Raw genomic sequence first — 17,951 nt, 5'->3', positions numbered from 1 at the left:
GCCCCCTGAGGAGGGAAAGCAAAGCATAACTCATGGGTTCCTCGCTTCGCCCAAGGACACTGAAGTAGACATAGTGTGTGAACCCAGGTCTTCCAGCTGGAGATTTATTCAAAAACACTCCACCTCATGAAATTCAAGTGTGTCTGTGTGCCTGTGTGTGTGTGGTAATAACTGTGCACATGCTGGTGTCCATCTGTATGCTGGCATGTGTCTATGCTGTTCAGCAAAAGGCCCTGCACAGAAATACTGGGGCCTGTTAGGTGGTTCAGCTTTCATGTATGGTTTTAATCATTTTCAACAAGTAAAATCCAGCAGGGTTTTCATTGGTTAAAATTAATTCAGATTAGGGCTGGGCAGAATGGCCAAAAATATTACATTTCACCTTTTGATGTGTGTTATGAATGATTCGTGAGTTTAATCTATTTTTTCTGTCTATATAAAATCAAGACTATGATTCAAAAATACTTTTTTTATCAAACCTATATGCCATTCCACAGTAACTAGCGCTATATGTGCAATAATAACAACATAAAAACATCACTGTAAAGGCTGTTATCCCTTTACATATTGTGGACATTTTAAATAATAACACTAGAAGCAGCTATGCCACAATAACAAAAGGCAGCAATTGCATGGATAGCCTGTCTCTATTTATTATTTACTTAAAAATGAAAATAATTTTAAACAGTGTAAATCAGGTCTTTTCCAATATAGAATACCAACACTTCTGTAGTTTCCTTCTGTCATGTCATCCAGGGTGACCATGGAAAGTGAAGCAACTAATGTTTGCTTGTGTGCTTTATAGCAGTGGTTTTGAAATTGGGGAGGAGCTAGCATCAGAATCTCAAAGAGACACACTTGTTCCCATTCCACTGCATATTGTGTCTCAGGTGATTAAGAGGTTAATGTACTTTTATTTTGAGTTGTTACACAGCACAATCTTTTTGCAAAACTGAACCATTGCCAATATCATTGAGGTAACATGACAATCTTTCTTTAGCATTATTTCTCAATATTTAGCTGCTGCAACCACCATTACTCAAGCTTATTGACTGGCAAAGTTCATACAAGCAGGTGTTCTCAAGGAAATGGTGACAGTTTCCGCTACTGTCGTAACTCTAAGGGGCCTCTGGCACCGGCGTTTGAGTGAAAGCACAAGAAGCATTCATCTCAGTTTTGAGTTTTAGGCATTTTTAAAATAGGACAGACAAAATAGGACAACAAAACAACTGAATTAATCAAATTAGTTTGATCTATTTGCGCAGCCCTAATTCAGGTTCAAACATTTTAAATAAAAGACACGGAGGAGTAGCCACACAAGTCAAAGCTCTCTGCAAGAGAGCAGCAAAGCAGGGGTTAATGACAAAACGCAGACATTAATAATCACAACTCATCTCTGGAGAATTCCTAGTTTACATTCATTACACCATAGCCCCTGGCAAACTGCATATCAAGCAGGATTTTGCAAACAACTGGCATATGTACTTACCATCACACAGGGAAGCAACAGGGGTCATACCGCAAAAAAAAAATTAAGAGCAGAAAGGTTCAACAGAGATGTGCAGGAGAAGCGATGGGAGGCAGTCATACACATGAACACACACAATGCAGCATATATTTTCTTTCTTCACACACACACTGTGTTTTCATTCACTGTGGGGACTTAACATTGACTTACATTCATTTCCTGTAGACCTATCCTAACCTTAACCATAACCACTACTTCCCTAATACCTAACCCTAATACTTAACTTAATTCCTAACCTTAAACCATGTTGCCACCCTAAAATTCAGTGATTTCCTTGTGGGGACTAGCTTCTGGTTCCCACAAGGATGGCCAAGTCCCCACAGTGTGAGTGTGTTAACAGGTTTTGGTCCTCATAATGTAATACAAAGGCACCTACACACACACACATCTTCAGTTGTTGCTCCATCAGCATTTAGAAGGGGTCTATTTGATGTTTGGTGACACTGTGTTACATTAATTGCGTGCACTTGATGTTGTACTTATTTGTGCTATGTGTGGCTGCAGTATTAAAGCACACACTGCCTGTATTTCCTCAGACCACTGGTGTTTGTGTGTGTGAGTGAAGTTGAAGGGAAGGGAACAACAGAGCAGCCTTGTCTACTGTATAAGGCCTGACACCCATCGCCCATCTGCCTGTTACATTTCTATGACACGCTGTGTCTCATGACAAGCAGCGGCAGTGGGAGGGATGAGCGATGGGAGGATGTGGGGTGGGCAGGACTTGGTGGGGTAGAGGGAAGTCAGCAGGAGGGCATGTTATGAGAAAAGGGTTTTATTTCTCACAAGTCATGTCAACATTTAAAGTCACTGAATGTGTGTGTGTACACAGACATAAAGAGGAGCTTTTGTGTCCAAATGCAACATGGAAAGCTGTGTCCACTAATACTCTGTGTATCATGACTGTGCAATCATATTAAGGGAAGTTAAGTTTGTAGTGGTGCTGTTTATATGAATCCATTTGGATGACTGTTAAACCTCTGACTCCAGATGGTTTAGAGATCAGCTTTTTTGTCAGAACACATTAAATAAAAGGGGGGAAGCAGGCACGCAAATTGCACTTGTTAGCATCTATGTCTGTGCCCTCATGGCCCTCGTTTATACATTCAGCCACATAAACAATGTAATCCCAGTGGTAGATCAACTATTATAGATGCCCTGCCAGCCTGGTCGGGGAGGGCAACATTAATGACTGTGAGACTTACAGGAAAACTAGATCACAGACTAAAACAAAAATCAATTGATTTCTCTCGTAACACAATTCTGAAAACAGTTATAACCCCTCATGAACACATCCTCTGGCATTATATGGACTTTTTCCTCTCTCTCTCTTTTGTCTTATTATTTAAATTGAGAAGAAAAAGAGGAGCATAACATCCTGCAGCCTCACACTTGGCTAATTTGCAGGATAAATGCAACAACTTGTTTTTCAAGAAAGCCACAAGAAAAATGTTCATAGTTGGTGGTAGCTGTATTTGCATGTCTAATCTGAAACATGTGCCCTTTGGCTGGGCTTCACGGGCTTTTTGGTTTCCATCAGATGGGGTGTCGGGGATGAGGATGAGTGGATCTTTATTGATGTTTCTCAATGGGGCAGGGCTGCTCTGATCATGTTTGGCCATGCTGCCTCTAACAGGATCTCATACAGATCTGGCTATGCACAGAGGTGTTGGTATACTAGCACATAAAGGCATAAACACCAAACAAATGGCATACATGTAAATGTAGGTGAATACCACCTCAATATGCAAATGCAAAAGAAAGACTTTTCAGTTTCAGTTTTTTTCATTGCATAGAGACTTTCCAAAAGTGCAGACCTTCACCCCCCCCCAAAAAAAAGCTGTCATCCCATGCTACAGCGTCAAAAGTATGAGTCATAGTGGGTCTGATCAATGCTGGCAATATTCCCTAGAGTACATACACATGGAAAATTTGAAGCGGGGCCTTCAAAGGGCTAAGCTATTGATTGAATTGCTTTCAGAAGTGTTTTTCATCTCTGGTACTATGGAAGGAGAATGCCAGCTGGTGTGTGCAGCTGGGTGCAGAGGGCATAGCTGACCACCATAGAGACAAGAGCGAAAGAGGAGGGGAGAGAAACAGAGAGCAAAAGAGGGAAAGACAGACGCTCACCCCTGGCAGTGTTTTCTGTTCATGGAGGGCATTCTGGGCTTTGATGGCCGACTCCCGGGCACAGTAGGTAAGGAAAGCACAACCTGCAACAGAAGTACATGAAACCTGAATCATATAGATATTAAACAAACATAAATGATGTACAAAACATTTAAAAACATTATAAAATAAAATTGCAATGTGTGAGAACATTCAACTAAGAATACAGTAATGGCAATGGATTACAAAGCAATTAAACAGTTACTGAGCAATTAACAAAACAGATCTGTATAGAATGTCTAATTAGTTACTGAAAACAAAAATCTTTGCAAACATTCCTTGGAATTAACAGAGCAAGTTCATGAAAAAAAAACCCAGCAACTGTGTAGTATACCAGGCTGTGGAGGGTTTCCTATGGTGGCAGTGGGGAGAGGAGAAAAGACAATGACACAACAAAAAGTAGGGAATGAGCAGTAAATTCTATGGATGAACTGCCAGGCCTGTCCAGTCTCCCCGTCCCCAGTGCTATTTGCTGTCCAACACTCCTAGCATCCTCTCATTGAATGGTTGTGACAAGCAGCGGAGACAAAAGGAACAGGACAGGGTGAGAGTGTTGGGGGTGTAAAGGGGGAATGATATACTGTACATTAACTGTAAGGATGGGGGAAGGAGGGAGAGACTGACAGAGGGGAAGGGAGGACAGGAAGTGGAGGACAAGAGATAGGAGAGAAACCAGATGGAGTACTGAAGAAATCATTTTCCCCCTGACTCGCTGAATAAATAGATTTGCTTGTGTTCTGTTAATGAGGTTCATATGGGTTATTGTGCATCATATTTCTGCCACTCTGAAGATAGTTTATTAGCAGCTGCTGTATTTTGGATCTCATTTCAACCACCAAATTTATTCCATGGATGTGATCTATTAAGCATCTCTACACTGAATTTTATTTTTTGTATATGAAATCACTCTTGCCCACTGCAACATTCAACATCTTTCTTATTTTTTGTGTTGGGTTGTGTGTGAATCCTTTTTCCAGTTCAATGACCCTTGCACTTTGGCTATGCTTCCATTGTAACCTCTGCTAGACTGCACCAAAATGAAGGGTTAAAATCCTACATCAATGATCCACTCATTGACCTGTACCCTGTTCTTCCTTCCAAATTCTCAAGTGTCAGGACAGTTTTTAGCCACTGTTATCATATCACATTCAGTGCTTTTATTTCTGTTTCATGAAGTGCCTCCTTTTGTGGAACAGTCAGCTGTCACCCTGCCATGTCTTTCAGTATGAGAAAGACAGACAGTGATGGAGTCTGTCCAGGGTCGTGACCTTTGAGGTGGCTGACAGCACTGGTGTCATGGTGCAGCCCTCCCCATTGTCCCAGCACCCCTAACGATTTCCGATGCCACCAAGCAAATCACTCATTCACTCGCACTGTTGTCTGACTACCTTTGTCTTTTCTGCGACACCTTAAAGAAATACCAAGCCTGTGGAAATCTCACTGTTGTTTTGAGCTGGTTTGTTTGTTTCTCAAATGGGTGAGGGTAATAGGAGGGAATGGCTCCTGTCTGGTGGTTGTTTTTTCTCTCTTTTCTCCTCTCCCTGGGCTCGTTGTTGTTGGTTTACTTGAAAAATGCTGGCCCTATCTCTGAATAAAAAAACAGGCATTTTCCATTACAATCACAAACTTGATCACAACATTTATTTGTTAATGTGTAATGCATAGGGCATTCAGAATAAATTAATAGCAACCACAACTCTGGCAAACAAAAGAGAAACATGAACTCCATTTAAATGTGATTCTGTGCTCTTTAATGTATGGCTTAATAAGAATTTGCAGGCCACAGGCGAAAAAGCTTTAACAACTCCATAATTGGAATCCAAACACGTACAAATTGCCAGTGCTGCATTGCATACCAAGTGTGTGGGGGGCCATGATGAAATTGTTTGAAACGCAACAAAAAGCCACTGTAATCTGAGCCTGCTGACACAGCAATGAGGGAAGCCTTCCCATTGTGAGGAGATGATCCTCTGCATCATCTGGTAGAAACCTAAAACAGCCTCATCTCACACATTGATTTCAGCTCCAACGAGAAGAAATCCCTTTCTGCTCCCCTTTGCTCCTCTCTCCTCTCCTTCCCTGTCATCACCAGTGCCAGCTCCTATTTCTTAATGATATATTTTTAAATGCGCACAGTGTGTGTGCTGGGATATAGGGGTGAGTCTTTCCATCTCCACTGTATTGAATTGGCATGTAATTAAAGAGTCTAACATGGAAGTAAAAGAGAGTGTCAGTGAGACACCGGGAGAACAAGAGAGAGTAGGTAGTGGAAGATAGTGTATATCTGTGGTGACAGCAGCCATTTACATTTACCATGGCTCACACTATCCATTACTACACTGTGTGTCTGTCTGTAGTATGTGTTTAGTATATGTCCGATACAGCACAGTAGGATATTCTGCTAATAGTTTTCTAAGGCTTACAGGTTTTGTTAATAAAATCAATCTATACTCAAACCCACACACATTCTGTACTGTACTTAAGTACATTTTGAGGTACAGTATCTGTACTTTACTTGAGTATTTTCATTTTGTGCTACTTCATACTTCATTCAGTACATTTTGGAGAAATATGTTGTACTTTTTATTCAATGCACTTATTTGTTGAAGTACAATCATAAACTTATAGCATCAAAATATACTTAAAGTACTAAAAGTAAAAGTACTTATTATGCAGAATGGCACATTTAACATTAATGTATATCATATTGTTGGATTATAATTACTGATGCATTATTGTGGGCATCACATTTAATGTTGCAGCTGGTGGAGGAACTACTTTTAACTAGTATATATGCCTATAATATGAAGTACTTTACATACCACAGGGTAGCTTGTAAATGTTTCCACTGGAGATTAATAAAGCCTGATGATTCTCCTGTAATTTTTGTATTGATCTGGTTCTGAAAAATAACTAGTAAATGAAGTTATAAAATAAATGGAGTACAGTAAAAGGTACAGTATTTGGCTCTAAAATATAGTGAAGTCGAGTATGAAGTAGCACAAAATGAAAATACTCAAGTAAAGTACAGATACCTCAGAAAGGTACTTAAGTACAGTAGCTGAGTAAATGTACTTAGTTACTTTGCACCACTGTTAACCACCAAGTAATGTAAGATACTTACTAGATAGTTTGATCAAGATGTAGCAGTATAGGGGTCAGTTACACACAGTATATAGTGGTACCTTTCCAGTTTTCCAGAACTAATTGAGACAACATAGTACATTAATGCTGATTAAAATTTGTTTCCCTTAGTGTGTTTAGCAGTCTTACAATTAGTCCACAGATTGACAAGAGAAAAACCAAATTGCATACATTTAAAGTGGGCCTGTTAGCGTGTTATCTCGTTTTCTTGTGTAAAACTCAATTCAACAAATACTATTTAGCTTTAGCAAGGATGCAATGTCAACAGTCTTGCTAATAAAGCAAATTTGATTTTGAATTACTCAGTCAGCTGACAGCAGTGGGACGCACAGCTGCACTGAGTGACAAGTTTCCTCATTATGAAGCACCAGACCCTAAAAACGTTGCCCCAAAGGCTCCGAACAGCCTTAACTTTTTTTTTTTTTTACAGTATCTGAAGTAAGCAAGAGTCCAGGACCCATGCAGGAGATCTGTGGATATTTTTAACACATAGTAGGGTCTTGTGTTTTGTAATTAGGAAATATACTGCTCAAAAAAATAAAGGGAACACAACATAAGACATCCTAGATCTGAATGAATGAAATATTCTTATTAAATACCTTGTTCATTACATAGTTGAATGTCTTATTTTCCCTTGTGTTCCCTTTATTTGTTTGAGCAGTGTATGTCACCTGGTGCAGCGTTATGTTTGCCTGAAGGGTTTTTAGTCGTTTTTGAACAACAGTGGAGGTCTATGGCACAGACAAATACACAAGTCTAGGACTGGCAGGCATTAATCATGAGTAGAGGCAATTCAATGTTAGTTTTAGTCTCTGTATAGAGTGCTGCAAATACTATTAACATAGAAAATGACCAACCTTATCCTCCAAGTTAAAGCTTTTGAATGAGGGTATTGAGTTGATTGATATGAGTCATATTTTCTAAGAGCATTTATTTCATGCTTATATTCTTAATCATCCTGTAAGGTTATTGATTGAGGATAGTAAGTTGTGTGTTTAATTATGAGTTTGATGCTGATGAGCTTACCAAGTCAAGGGCGTTCTCCTTTTCTTTTCCTTACCATTAGGATAGGACAGTGGTTATTTATCATAGGTCTTGTTGTGTTTAATCTATAATTAGTTATGGGAATGAAAGAAGGACAGGAATATATTTATTTTAGGGTCACAATATCAATAATGTTTGGATTAATGGCTTTCATAAAACGTATTGCTTATGTACCAAATTTATGATACCTAACTTATACTGTACATTAGCTGACCATGAGCAACTAGGATCAGATTCTATTTAACAGCAACAACACAGAAAAGGTATAACTGACAGTAGTGACATGCACCGCAAAAAACATTATACCTCTTTGTTATTACCAGTACAAATGGAAGTCTTGTGCTACTCTGTGACAGGAAGGAGAGTGGATATCAGTGCTTTATTTCCTTGTAACCATGATGATTATTTTTCGTTATGAGTTTCATTTTCATAGCAGAGATCATGTCCTAACAAAATTTGCAAGAGGTTTGCAGAATTGTCCAATAATGACACATTCCTCAGTCAGAGGTGGGTGGATTGTCAGTGTTTGGATCTTTGTGTATGCAATTGACAGGATGGGAGCAGTAAAACATGAAATAGGAGGCTCCCTATTATATTCATATCTGCATATTTTTGACTGTGTTTATGTGTCTGGACATGTGACAATACACACTGGATGGAATCAGGTCTTAGTATGTAATGCATTCATACCAGACAAACTACCAAATATGTCAGTACGCATTAAAATCAGCTTGATTTTTGGGCCATATTGTCCCACAGAGCAATGCACAAAGGAAATGAAGAAGCTGCTTGCAGAAAAGAAATTATTTATGGTGGAGTTACTGCTCTGGGAACACCTCAGAAAACAAAATTATGTATTCAGTCTTGGGAAAACATTTTATTTTTTCTTTATGGAATTTAAATTGGCAGTGGTGAAGTCATGTCTGTCGACACAAATCTTGTAGCATTTCCTGTCAGTACAAAACAATACTTTGATTTGTAATAGTTATAAAAATGGTATACTATGATCATTTGTGTATACTACATACAATAGTGTATACTAGTAGTATATAATATGGGTCCAGGATGCAGTCAGTATGTTAATGGTCTGCATTAAACAAATATTTAAACATGGTAAGAGAAGGAGTACCAGGATCAAATGTGTGCACTGCTGGAAGAAGTGCTCAGATTTTCTACTCAATTAATGCAGGACTTTTTCTTGTTTGTTTGTTTGCTAATATCCATAAATAGTATGTTAGCATGTTAGTATGTTGAATGTGTGTGTGTGTGTGTGTGTGTGTGTGTTAGAAAACACCCACAGCAACACTTGTTCATGTGAGTCCTGAGTGAGGCGTGCTACCCAATGCCGGTTGGGATTGGCTCCAGCCCCCCAACGCCCCCGTTAGGGACTAAATGGTATAGAAAATGAGATGAGATGAGTATGTTAGCAAAATTGCATTAGAATTTAACAATGAAATTGGCTCTTCTTTTTTGTTTGCTTTGTTTTGTTCACATGGCAAATTTTCTTAATAAATTGTCAGGTTTGCCCGGCTGCAGCTTCCTCTCTTCCTTTTCCTCACTCTAGGTTTGCTTCCCTGATTACACTATCTAACACACCTGCCCCACTTCCCTTGATTATCACCAGCTGCACCTTATCAGTTTCCTCCCTACTTATACCCTGCTCACCGATCACTCCCCTACCAGTTCAATCTCTCTGTCTCTAGACCTCTATGTTTGTTATTTGGTTTTCACATGCTACTTACGCCAGTCATAGTTCTCTCTTTTTGTTATCAAGTATTACCTTCTTTGTTCTGTCGCACTGCTTCCTTCCCCCTCTCTACATACCACTTCTCTGGACCCTGGATCTACTCAACTCTCCCAGCCACCACCATACAGGTCGATGCACAGTCTCCTTTAACTGTTTGTTCCATGCTCCTGTCTCCGCAGTCATCATCACCTCAACCCCGACCTATCCAGGAGTGACCCCAGCGTCCGCAGCCCGGTCTGTCATCATCCACCGCTCCATAGACTGCATATTTTTTTCTCCTACCGCTGATCGACACCCGGTTACCACTAATACCTCTCCCCTGCTCATTGCACTGTTTCACTTGTAAATAAATATCATTGCTGGCACCGAAGCCAGCTATCTGGGTCCGTCCTTTTTTTCACTCGTTCATCTCTGTGTTGGAGCATTCATAACATAAATAACCCCTGATTTTCATAATAAACTACCTCAGTAGGTAATGAAATGTTGATGTCCTAACTGGACTTTTAAAAGATTAATGTGTGCTTACTGATACAGGTAGTGACATCAACTGCGAAGGCTCAGTATGTGCTACTTCTGCACTGAGCGTACTGCAAATCGTGTACTGCAGAATTGTCAAAAATGAATGCAATTCCTAAGACAGTGGGCTGAGTTAAACCACAGCCTCCCTCTTTTACTCCCCGTTTCATACCCTCAGTGCTCGCTTTTCTGCATCCCTTTGCCCCAGAGGAGCCAGGCTGCCCCAGTGTAATGAATAAGTTTGAACTTGTTCTCAGTGTGGCGTTTCCTTGACCAGAAAATGTAAAGGTAGAAGAAACAGAGCCAGTTCTGGCATTAGTCTCGCCTTCTCCCCTGCACATCAGTTGCACTCTTTGGAAAATGCTATCACTGTGAGTAGATTACTTGCTTTCTTCATTTACTGCCATGTGGGGCTCCGGGGGAACAGATAGCCTTTCAGAGGGGTCGGAAGCTGAAATATACATCATCAGTACTGATACAATGTGATTATGACCTGAATCATTGCCAGCCAGGGAGGCAGGAGGCTCAGTGGTGCAGATTGACTGGGAGGGGGGTAATCAGTCTGGTCTCAGAGAAGCTTTTAACTCATATAATCATTCCCTCACCTTTAAAAAGAAGATTTTCGATCTGTTCACACACTCAGATAATCACACCAATGATCAGGGAGAAGGAGAACAGATTGACAGATTGTGATATTCCAGGAGGACAGACAGAGTTATAATAAAGAGCAGAGCAGGAACATGGAGTTGGCAGAGGCTTCCCGGAATGCTCTCACTCACTGTTCTGACAGCAATACTTTCTCTGCCCAGCACTAATATGTTTGTAATGAGCCTAGTGCAACCTGCAAACCTTAATTAAGTCAGACAGCCACCTTAAAGGCAGCTTGTGACTACACTCAGTCACCATCTCCTGATCCGACACCGACTACACTCCTCCATCACTACTTCATCAATCCCTCTATCCCTTCATCTCTGCTGCATTCAGCTCCAAATCCTCCTCCATTTCTTCTTTCATTGCCCCTCCCATCATCCTTTAACCTTGACCAGTAGCTGGGGGAGGATCAACATCACAGAGCTCTGAGGAGCAGTGTCCATCACGAGGGCAAGAAATAGTTCCGAACCCTCTCTGGTATCCTCTGTGACCCCTGAGTAGGAGGCACACATAGATTTGTTGTTACTCACTCACATGGGATGCCTCAAAGTGTGTGTGTATTTTCAGGATGCATACATTCATGTCTTACAGTGTGGTGTGCATTGCCTAATGAGTGTGGTGAATGCGATAATTTTCATAACTTTTTTCTGAAACATGTTTCAGGATCAATACTGGAGTAAATAAGCCATTACAGCAATGCAGGGAGATAGACTTTGACACCATGACAACCACTATCTATTGTGTGGCTCTGAAGTGAAATAGTTCTCTCAGGGCACTAGTGGTGCTTCATATATAATCCAACTGTAGAGTATTTCTCTCAAAAACTGACATATATACTTATGACCACATACTGTAGGTGTATCATTATTAAGAAGGCTTAAAACTGTAATACAGTTCCAACTAGTTTGTGATAAATCTCCTAAGATAACGCAGTTTTATGGTAAGTGCAGTTATGGTAGGTGATGTGATAGATTGCAACCGGCCACTCATTTCCACTAGAACTCTTTCAATATGTGGCTCTGAATAAGACTTTGAGGATACAGCACTTTGGCACCTTCCACTGTACTACAGCCTTTAAAGCAAGCTTTGGCTTTTGTAGACTATCTGGGTACTTCATCCCTCTTCTGCTATTAAAGCCAGAGCCCGATCTATAAATACGTCTAGTGGACTGCATCCCTGATGAGCAAACTAATTGACACTGTTAATGGATGGAGTTTCACTGAGCTGTAAATAATGTGTATGTTCACACTTACTGCCTCCTGCTGTGTTACTTCTGGGAGAGCAATGAGAGTTTACCTGCCAAGTCTCATCTCTCCAGTCCGTTATCCCTCCCTCCATCCCCCAGCCAAATCTGTCCAGCCAGGGGGATTTACACAGAAATCAATAAAAGTTCCTCTGAGCTCCATTCCCCACTGCTGTACAGTATAAAACACCACTCAATGTTACAACTGATGCAAAGTCTTCCTTAAATGTACCTGCTTGACATATGTGATGTGATATTCCTAACAATGCTTGTCTTCTTTTGAAAAGTGAAAGGCATTAAAACCTTTGAGTAAGATCAATTGATCATAGCAAAACCACAGTCACAGATGACTGACAGCTACAAACTGACTGTGGGCTAAGAAACGGATCAGGTTTTCAGTCACTTTGATTTTACAAATTGAAAGATACCTTTAAAGACAGCACTTCAAATGCCCAAAGGATGCTCAGATGGAGTGACTGAAAGAGAAATGGGGAAGGAAAAATGTGAAGAGGAGGATATTCCACAACCTCTCTGTATCGCACACACAATTTCTTCTACATCATAGAGCTATACACAAGCCACCTTGAGAGGAAACATTAATTGCATGAGTCTTTATAAACAAACTTGTAAGGAATACTGTCAGGTTTCCATTCAATGCATGTGGTGAATGAAACATAACATGCTGCATTCCAAAAAAAAATTTCTATTTTGCCCTGCAGGCCAAAAAATATGACTTTGTGTCCTTGCCCCAGCTTTGTTTATTTATTTATTTATCTCATGTCACCACTGAGCTGGAGAAGAGTAATAATTAACACTAATAGTCTGGCTAACAAGCAAGCACCAGGGTGTTAATTGCATTGCATTGACGTATATTTTCCTAGTAACCACAGTCAGCACAGAGGGTTCCAGAAATACTATTCTGCTAATGAACATGAAATGATAGATAGATAGATAGATAGATAGATAGATAGATAGATAGATAGATAGATAGAATGTAATGTGAAATTAATCCAAAGGGCAGATAAAGCAGATATGAGAACCCATCAGCCATTAATTAATTTGAGTTGTCTTTTTAATTAAACCAGATCTACCACTGAATAATGAAGCACAGATTGGGCGCCATGTTGGAACTTACATCAAGTCCACATACTCTGCTCACTCAACCAAATGAACATTTGATTATCAAAAAAGAAACACAAATTCCATCCTTCTCATCTGCACTATTTGGCATTCAGTTTGCTTATATGGCACAAAAAAAAATGTGAATGCAATGCATCTCCAGTAAAAAGTCCCTAACCAGTTTGTGTCTCTGGCAGACCCCGTTAGCTACAGTGTCACTCCTTCAGTGGGAAAGCTATGGAAGGAAAGAGAGAAGACATGGTTATGTGATAAAAGGACAGCATGTGTGAGGTGTGAGGTGGGGGAAGGGGGCAACACTAGAAATGAGAAGGGGCACAGCCCTGCAGTTGCCCACAGATGCTCCCTCTGTCTCTCCATCGTTTCGCCCTGCTTTTGAGCACAGTATGAAGGCGGCCTCTTGGGGGAGGCTGGCAGGCAATCAGTGATGTCATGCCAGCAGTGCAGTGATGGCAGCTTAACCTATTTTCGGAAATACCAGAGAATTTCTATTTATAACTGTGCTGAACAGCATGTAACTTCACACATCCCTCACAAGCCTGAGCATTTGTAGACATTTTCCAATCTGAGATGTAGCTTCATCATAAGACACCTCATAAGCAGTCCCCAACTAATCACAGACTGTAGAGGTGATGTTACTGCATTTACATCATTTTGTGATGTAATGCAGAGTATTATTTATTTGGTCAAAAATACTGCATTTTTTTCTGTTACCACACCTAATAAGAACATAACTGTTGCTTATATTTGTAGATTTGGAATAATGATAGTCAGAAAACAGTCAATAATCTCCAAGACTAGTGGTAAAAGTATTAGCGGCGCCGGAAGTAATAATGAGTTAAATATAACTAGTGCCGCTTGAGGTAATTTATTTTGAAAACAGCTGTCAGGTGATTATTTTATAAATCTGTGAAAATCGGTGTCTGATCTTCCTCCTCCTCCCTCTATCCGTCCAGCCCCCTGGTGCCCAAACAGCTCTCAACCTGTCAGGGGCATCTTCCATGTCTCAAGATGAGCCATCATTCTACACTCCCACTGCCTTGGGATTAAACCAAACCATTTGTTTCTGCATCTTGACAAACACTCAGTCCCCCCTCCACTTATCCATCTGTCCATACATCCATTGCTCTGTGCCCATGTGTCTGTCTGTCATTTGCCTCGTGGGCCCTGCTGCATACGTACGTCCTCCCTGTCCAATCCCTCTCTGTCACATCGGGCTGTGTGACAAAGAGGGATTGGGTGACAGTGCAAAGTCATACCCACGCAGCACTCTGTTCATGTGCACTCTTACACAGATACATGTACGACATTTACACATTGTTCATTCACACCAGCATCAAGGGCTCAGCTATTTGGCAATCAAAGAGATGTGACAGCTTGACTAATCTGTGATTGTTTTTTGGCCAAAACACGAGGTTAGTGAGCCCTCCATGGACACAGCACTATAAGGCAAGACAAATAACTTATTATTTTCCAGGCTTGTATAAGGCTTTATCGCATGACTTCTCCTGAACCATTCCAAAATGGAGAGGGATTATCACAAAACATTGCATTAAAATCGCCTCTCTCCCCTCTCCCTTGTTATTTCATTTTCCTTCTAAAATGAATCTGTGCCCAGCCAGGCTCAAACACAACATTAAGGAGTTCATGCTATTCTAACAGAAACCACCAACCCCCTCCTCCCTCACTCACTCACTGTTTCTTCCTTCTGGGCCTTTATACCCACCTCCCACCACCACCAGAGTACACTCTGCTCTGTAGGCAATGGCACACTCTGCTAAGATACCCATACAAAATAGATAGGTTTCTATGACTCTATTTAGACTAAAGAAATATCTGTGACCCTTGTGCATGAACAAGAAGGTGATATATTTCTACTGGCTCTACTTTCAGAGAAAAAATGTGCTCTGCAACACGCCAAAAATAATTCAAAGCCAAAACCCTCCCTTTAAAATTTGAAAATGCTGTTAGCACACCCAGAGGCAAGAATCCTAACACTGTAATAGTGAAATCAAATTTTATTATTTTAATATTATTTATAATAATACTATACAGTATGTTAAGAGAGCCTGCCACAAAAATTTACCAAGCAAATTTTGGTATTTTTTTCGATCAGTTCCTCTTGTTGGGATAAATATTACTGACAGTAATACAGTATATGACAGCAACAAAAATATCATCAAATCACTGGTATCAACAGACTCAAAAAGCACAGAGAAACATCAAACTAAGACAGAATCACCTATGCTTTAATGTAGCCAAATCATGGACACAAACACATATGTCATTATGTGTCATTATGTGACACTGTTCACAAACCCTGCACTCTAAATAACAAATATTATTTGGTCAGTTTAATAAAATACACATATGCTTTATGTTCTCATGTTTTCCTCAGATATCTTCCTATACCCACCCCCGCTCCAGTCACTCATTAAAAGCAAACATATTCAACAAAGGTCACAGAATAATGGCACTTCCAATGGACTAAAAGCATAATATACTGCACACCATAATGAATATTGCATTGGGGCAGGAAATAAATCCATCTGAAAGGCTCTCTAGGGCAGGGATTAAGGGGAATGTCAGGTGAGTCTGGTGTGCGGACACTGACCTCCAGCAGAGCACGGCCTTGTCGGCATCTGAGATTGGCAATCTCCTTGAAAAACGAACAGAAAACATGAAAAGAGAGAGGGAGGCAGCGCTCCTCATTCTGAAGTCAAGGCCCACAGCGCCTGTCAGTACCAGTTGACTTGTTGCATCTTTTATGAGGAAAGCCCTGTTGCTTATTACAATATTTACAGATATTTAAAGATTGTGATGCGAGTGTTGTTACTGCATTAGCTGGGCTTCATGGCCTTCGCTCACTGGCCCTAACAAAAAAATTTATTCTGGATTTATTAAATCGAATCACTGCACAAGACTGAGACTGAGAATCATTTTTCCACCAACACAATATTCCCCTAGTCAGGTGGAACATCATTTATTTCTTCTTGAAACCATTATGAATATCACTTTCATTAGTAACCACATAATCGTCATAGCAGCAAAAGACCTATGCTACATTGATGCCTGTTAAATTAGCAATATCATCACAGCATGTTACCATCACTTCTATAGCGCTCTTTATGGTCTGTCAGTGAATTTATGTGATCTGTTTCCTCAACAGGCATGCTGTCCTACAGCAGAGCTGTGATCTTTGACACTTTCCATAAGACGCACATACAATATGTGGAGACATGCAGATGCACTGACAATTCCATCATCTCAATGATGAGAGAGTTGCTTTAATCATTGCTACTGTTTTTCAAATATCATTTTATATAGGAAACCTCAGTCTCATTAATGCCATATAATTTTGTTGTGATGCACACGGTATATTACATTCCAACAATTCCTGTAGTTTTCCTTCTCTGATTTTTATTGGAAGGACAACCCACAGAGGAGCACTATCCCTCAGACTGACTCAGGGGAAGAATAAAAATAAAAACTTGAATAAATATTTCATTAAATTATTTTGTGATTTAATGTGCGTCTACCGGGCTGGAGTTTACGGCAATTTCCCCGGTTCATTTCTAAATGCATTAACACAATGATACCTGACACTAGTTTAATACTGATACCTGCACTGCTTTGGCAGGGAGATTGGAGCAGCATAGGGATGGTTTTGTCTGTCTGTGTTTTTGCTGTGCTGAATCATTCCTGCAAAAAAGACATTTACTTTCTTCTCATTCTCTCTTGTTTGAGTGCATGTTACTGCTTGACCCATACTCATAGGATATTATCTGTACAAAATTATACACTGAAGCAAATTCAGTATGGCTCTGAGTGCATATCTACTTTTTTCAAAAACAAATGTCAATATGAAAAAAATGAAAAAAGCAACACATGAAGAAAATAGAAATAAAGCCTTGCATGCATATAAGCCTACACATACGTGTATAAATGTGTGTGTTCTGTATGTGCTATGAGTGGAAGCTAATTATAGCTACAGTAAAAGGGGAAGTTTTCTTAGTCTCTGATAAATTCAACATCAGGAAATCCTCTACCCTTTAATACCAATTGGGCAACAATAATTGGCAGGCCATCGACAGCATGGGCAGAATTAATCATTTGAAGAGGCAGACTAGACAGAATTTTTAATTGGCAGAGGCAACCACTGTTTAGGGAGGCAACCAACTGATCACCCAAGAGACTGCTTCTTCAGACAATGCACATTTGTTAATCCTCTTGAGCCAAGTTATTATGGCCATGCATTATTATCATGCTTTACAAACTAATTCCATCGTTTCCCTCATGGATTAGCAGAGGGGAAATAGTTGCATAAGAAAAGACGAAATAATAAAACACACATAGTACAATGTGGATGAGATGAAAATCTAAATGAAAGAAAAAATGCAATGACTACAAACACACAAAACTTATGATTTAAAACATTTGTGTGTGTGTGTGTGTGTATCTGTCTGTCTGTTTGTCTGTCTGTCCATCAATGTATTTCTCAGTCTGACTGCATCTGTGAGAGTGTTGTTACACTGTTTCCATCAAGATCCATACTCGTAATCCTACTTAATAACATCATTAAATATAAGGTAACCTCATCCAAGATCACTGACAACTTATGGTTTGATTATGTATTGTAAATTGTGCAGCCATACAAGATTCATTATATTGTTAGGCATTTCATTCAATGGACTTATTTATACACACACACACACACACACACACACACACACACACAGATACAATATATATAAACACTCTTGGGATCTCTACCT

General features: G+C 39.9%; 1 protein-coding gene across 4 annotated transcripts in view; it reads right to left on the bottom strand.

Annotated features, from left to right (window-relative positions):
- celf5a (cugbp, Elav-like family member 5a) overlaps positions 1-17,951 on the bottom strand; it is a 235,533-nt gene that overhangs the window by 213,337 nt on the left and 4,245 nt on the right. For all 4 annotated transcript variants that reach the window (XM_020609970.1, XM_020609969.1, XM_020609972.1 and 1 more), the window contains exon 2: positions 3,656-3,738. In XM_020609970.1, coding sequence (XP_020465626.1) covers positions 3,656-3,738 — 83 coding nt within the window. The remainder of the gene's footprint in view (positions 1-3,655; positions 3,739-17,951) is intronic.

This window comes from Monopterus albus, unplaced genomic scaffold, assembly GCF_001952655.1.
Source record: "Monopterus albus unplaced genomic scaffold, M_albus_1.0 scaffold103.1, whole genome shotgun sequence".
Classification (NCBI taxonomy): domain Eukaryota; kingdom Metazoa; phylum Chordata; class Actinopteri; order Synbranchiformes; family Synbranchidae; genus Monopterus; species Monopterus albus.
The sequence above is the reverse complement of the archived record's forward strand: the minus strand, read 5'-3'. Positions and strand labels throughout refer to the sequence as shown.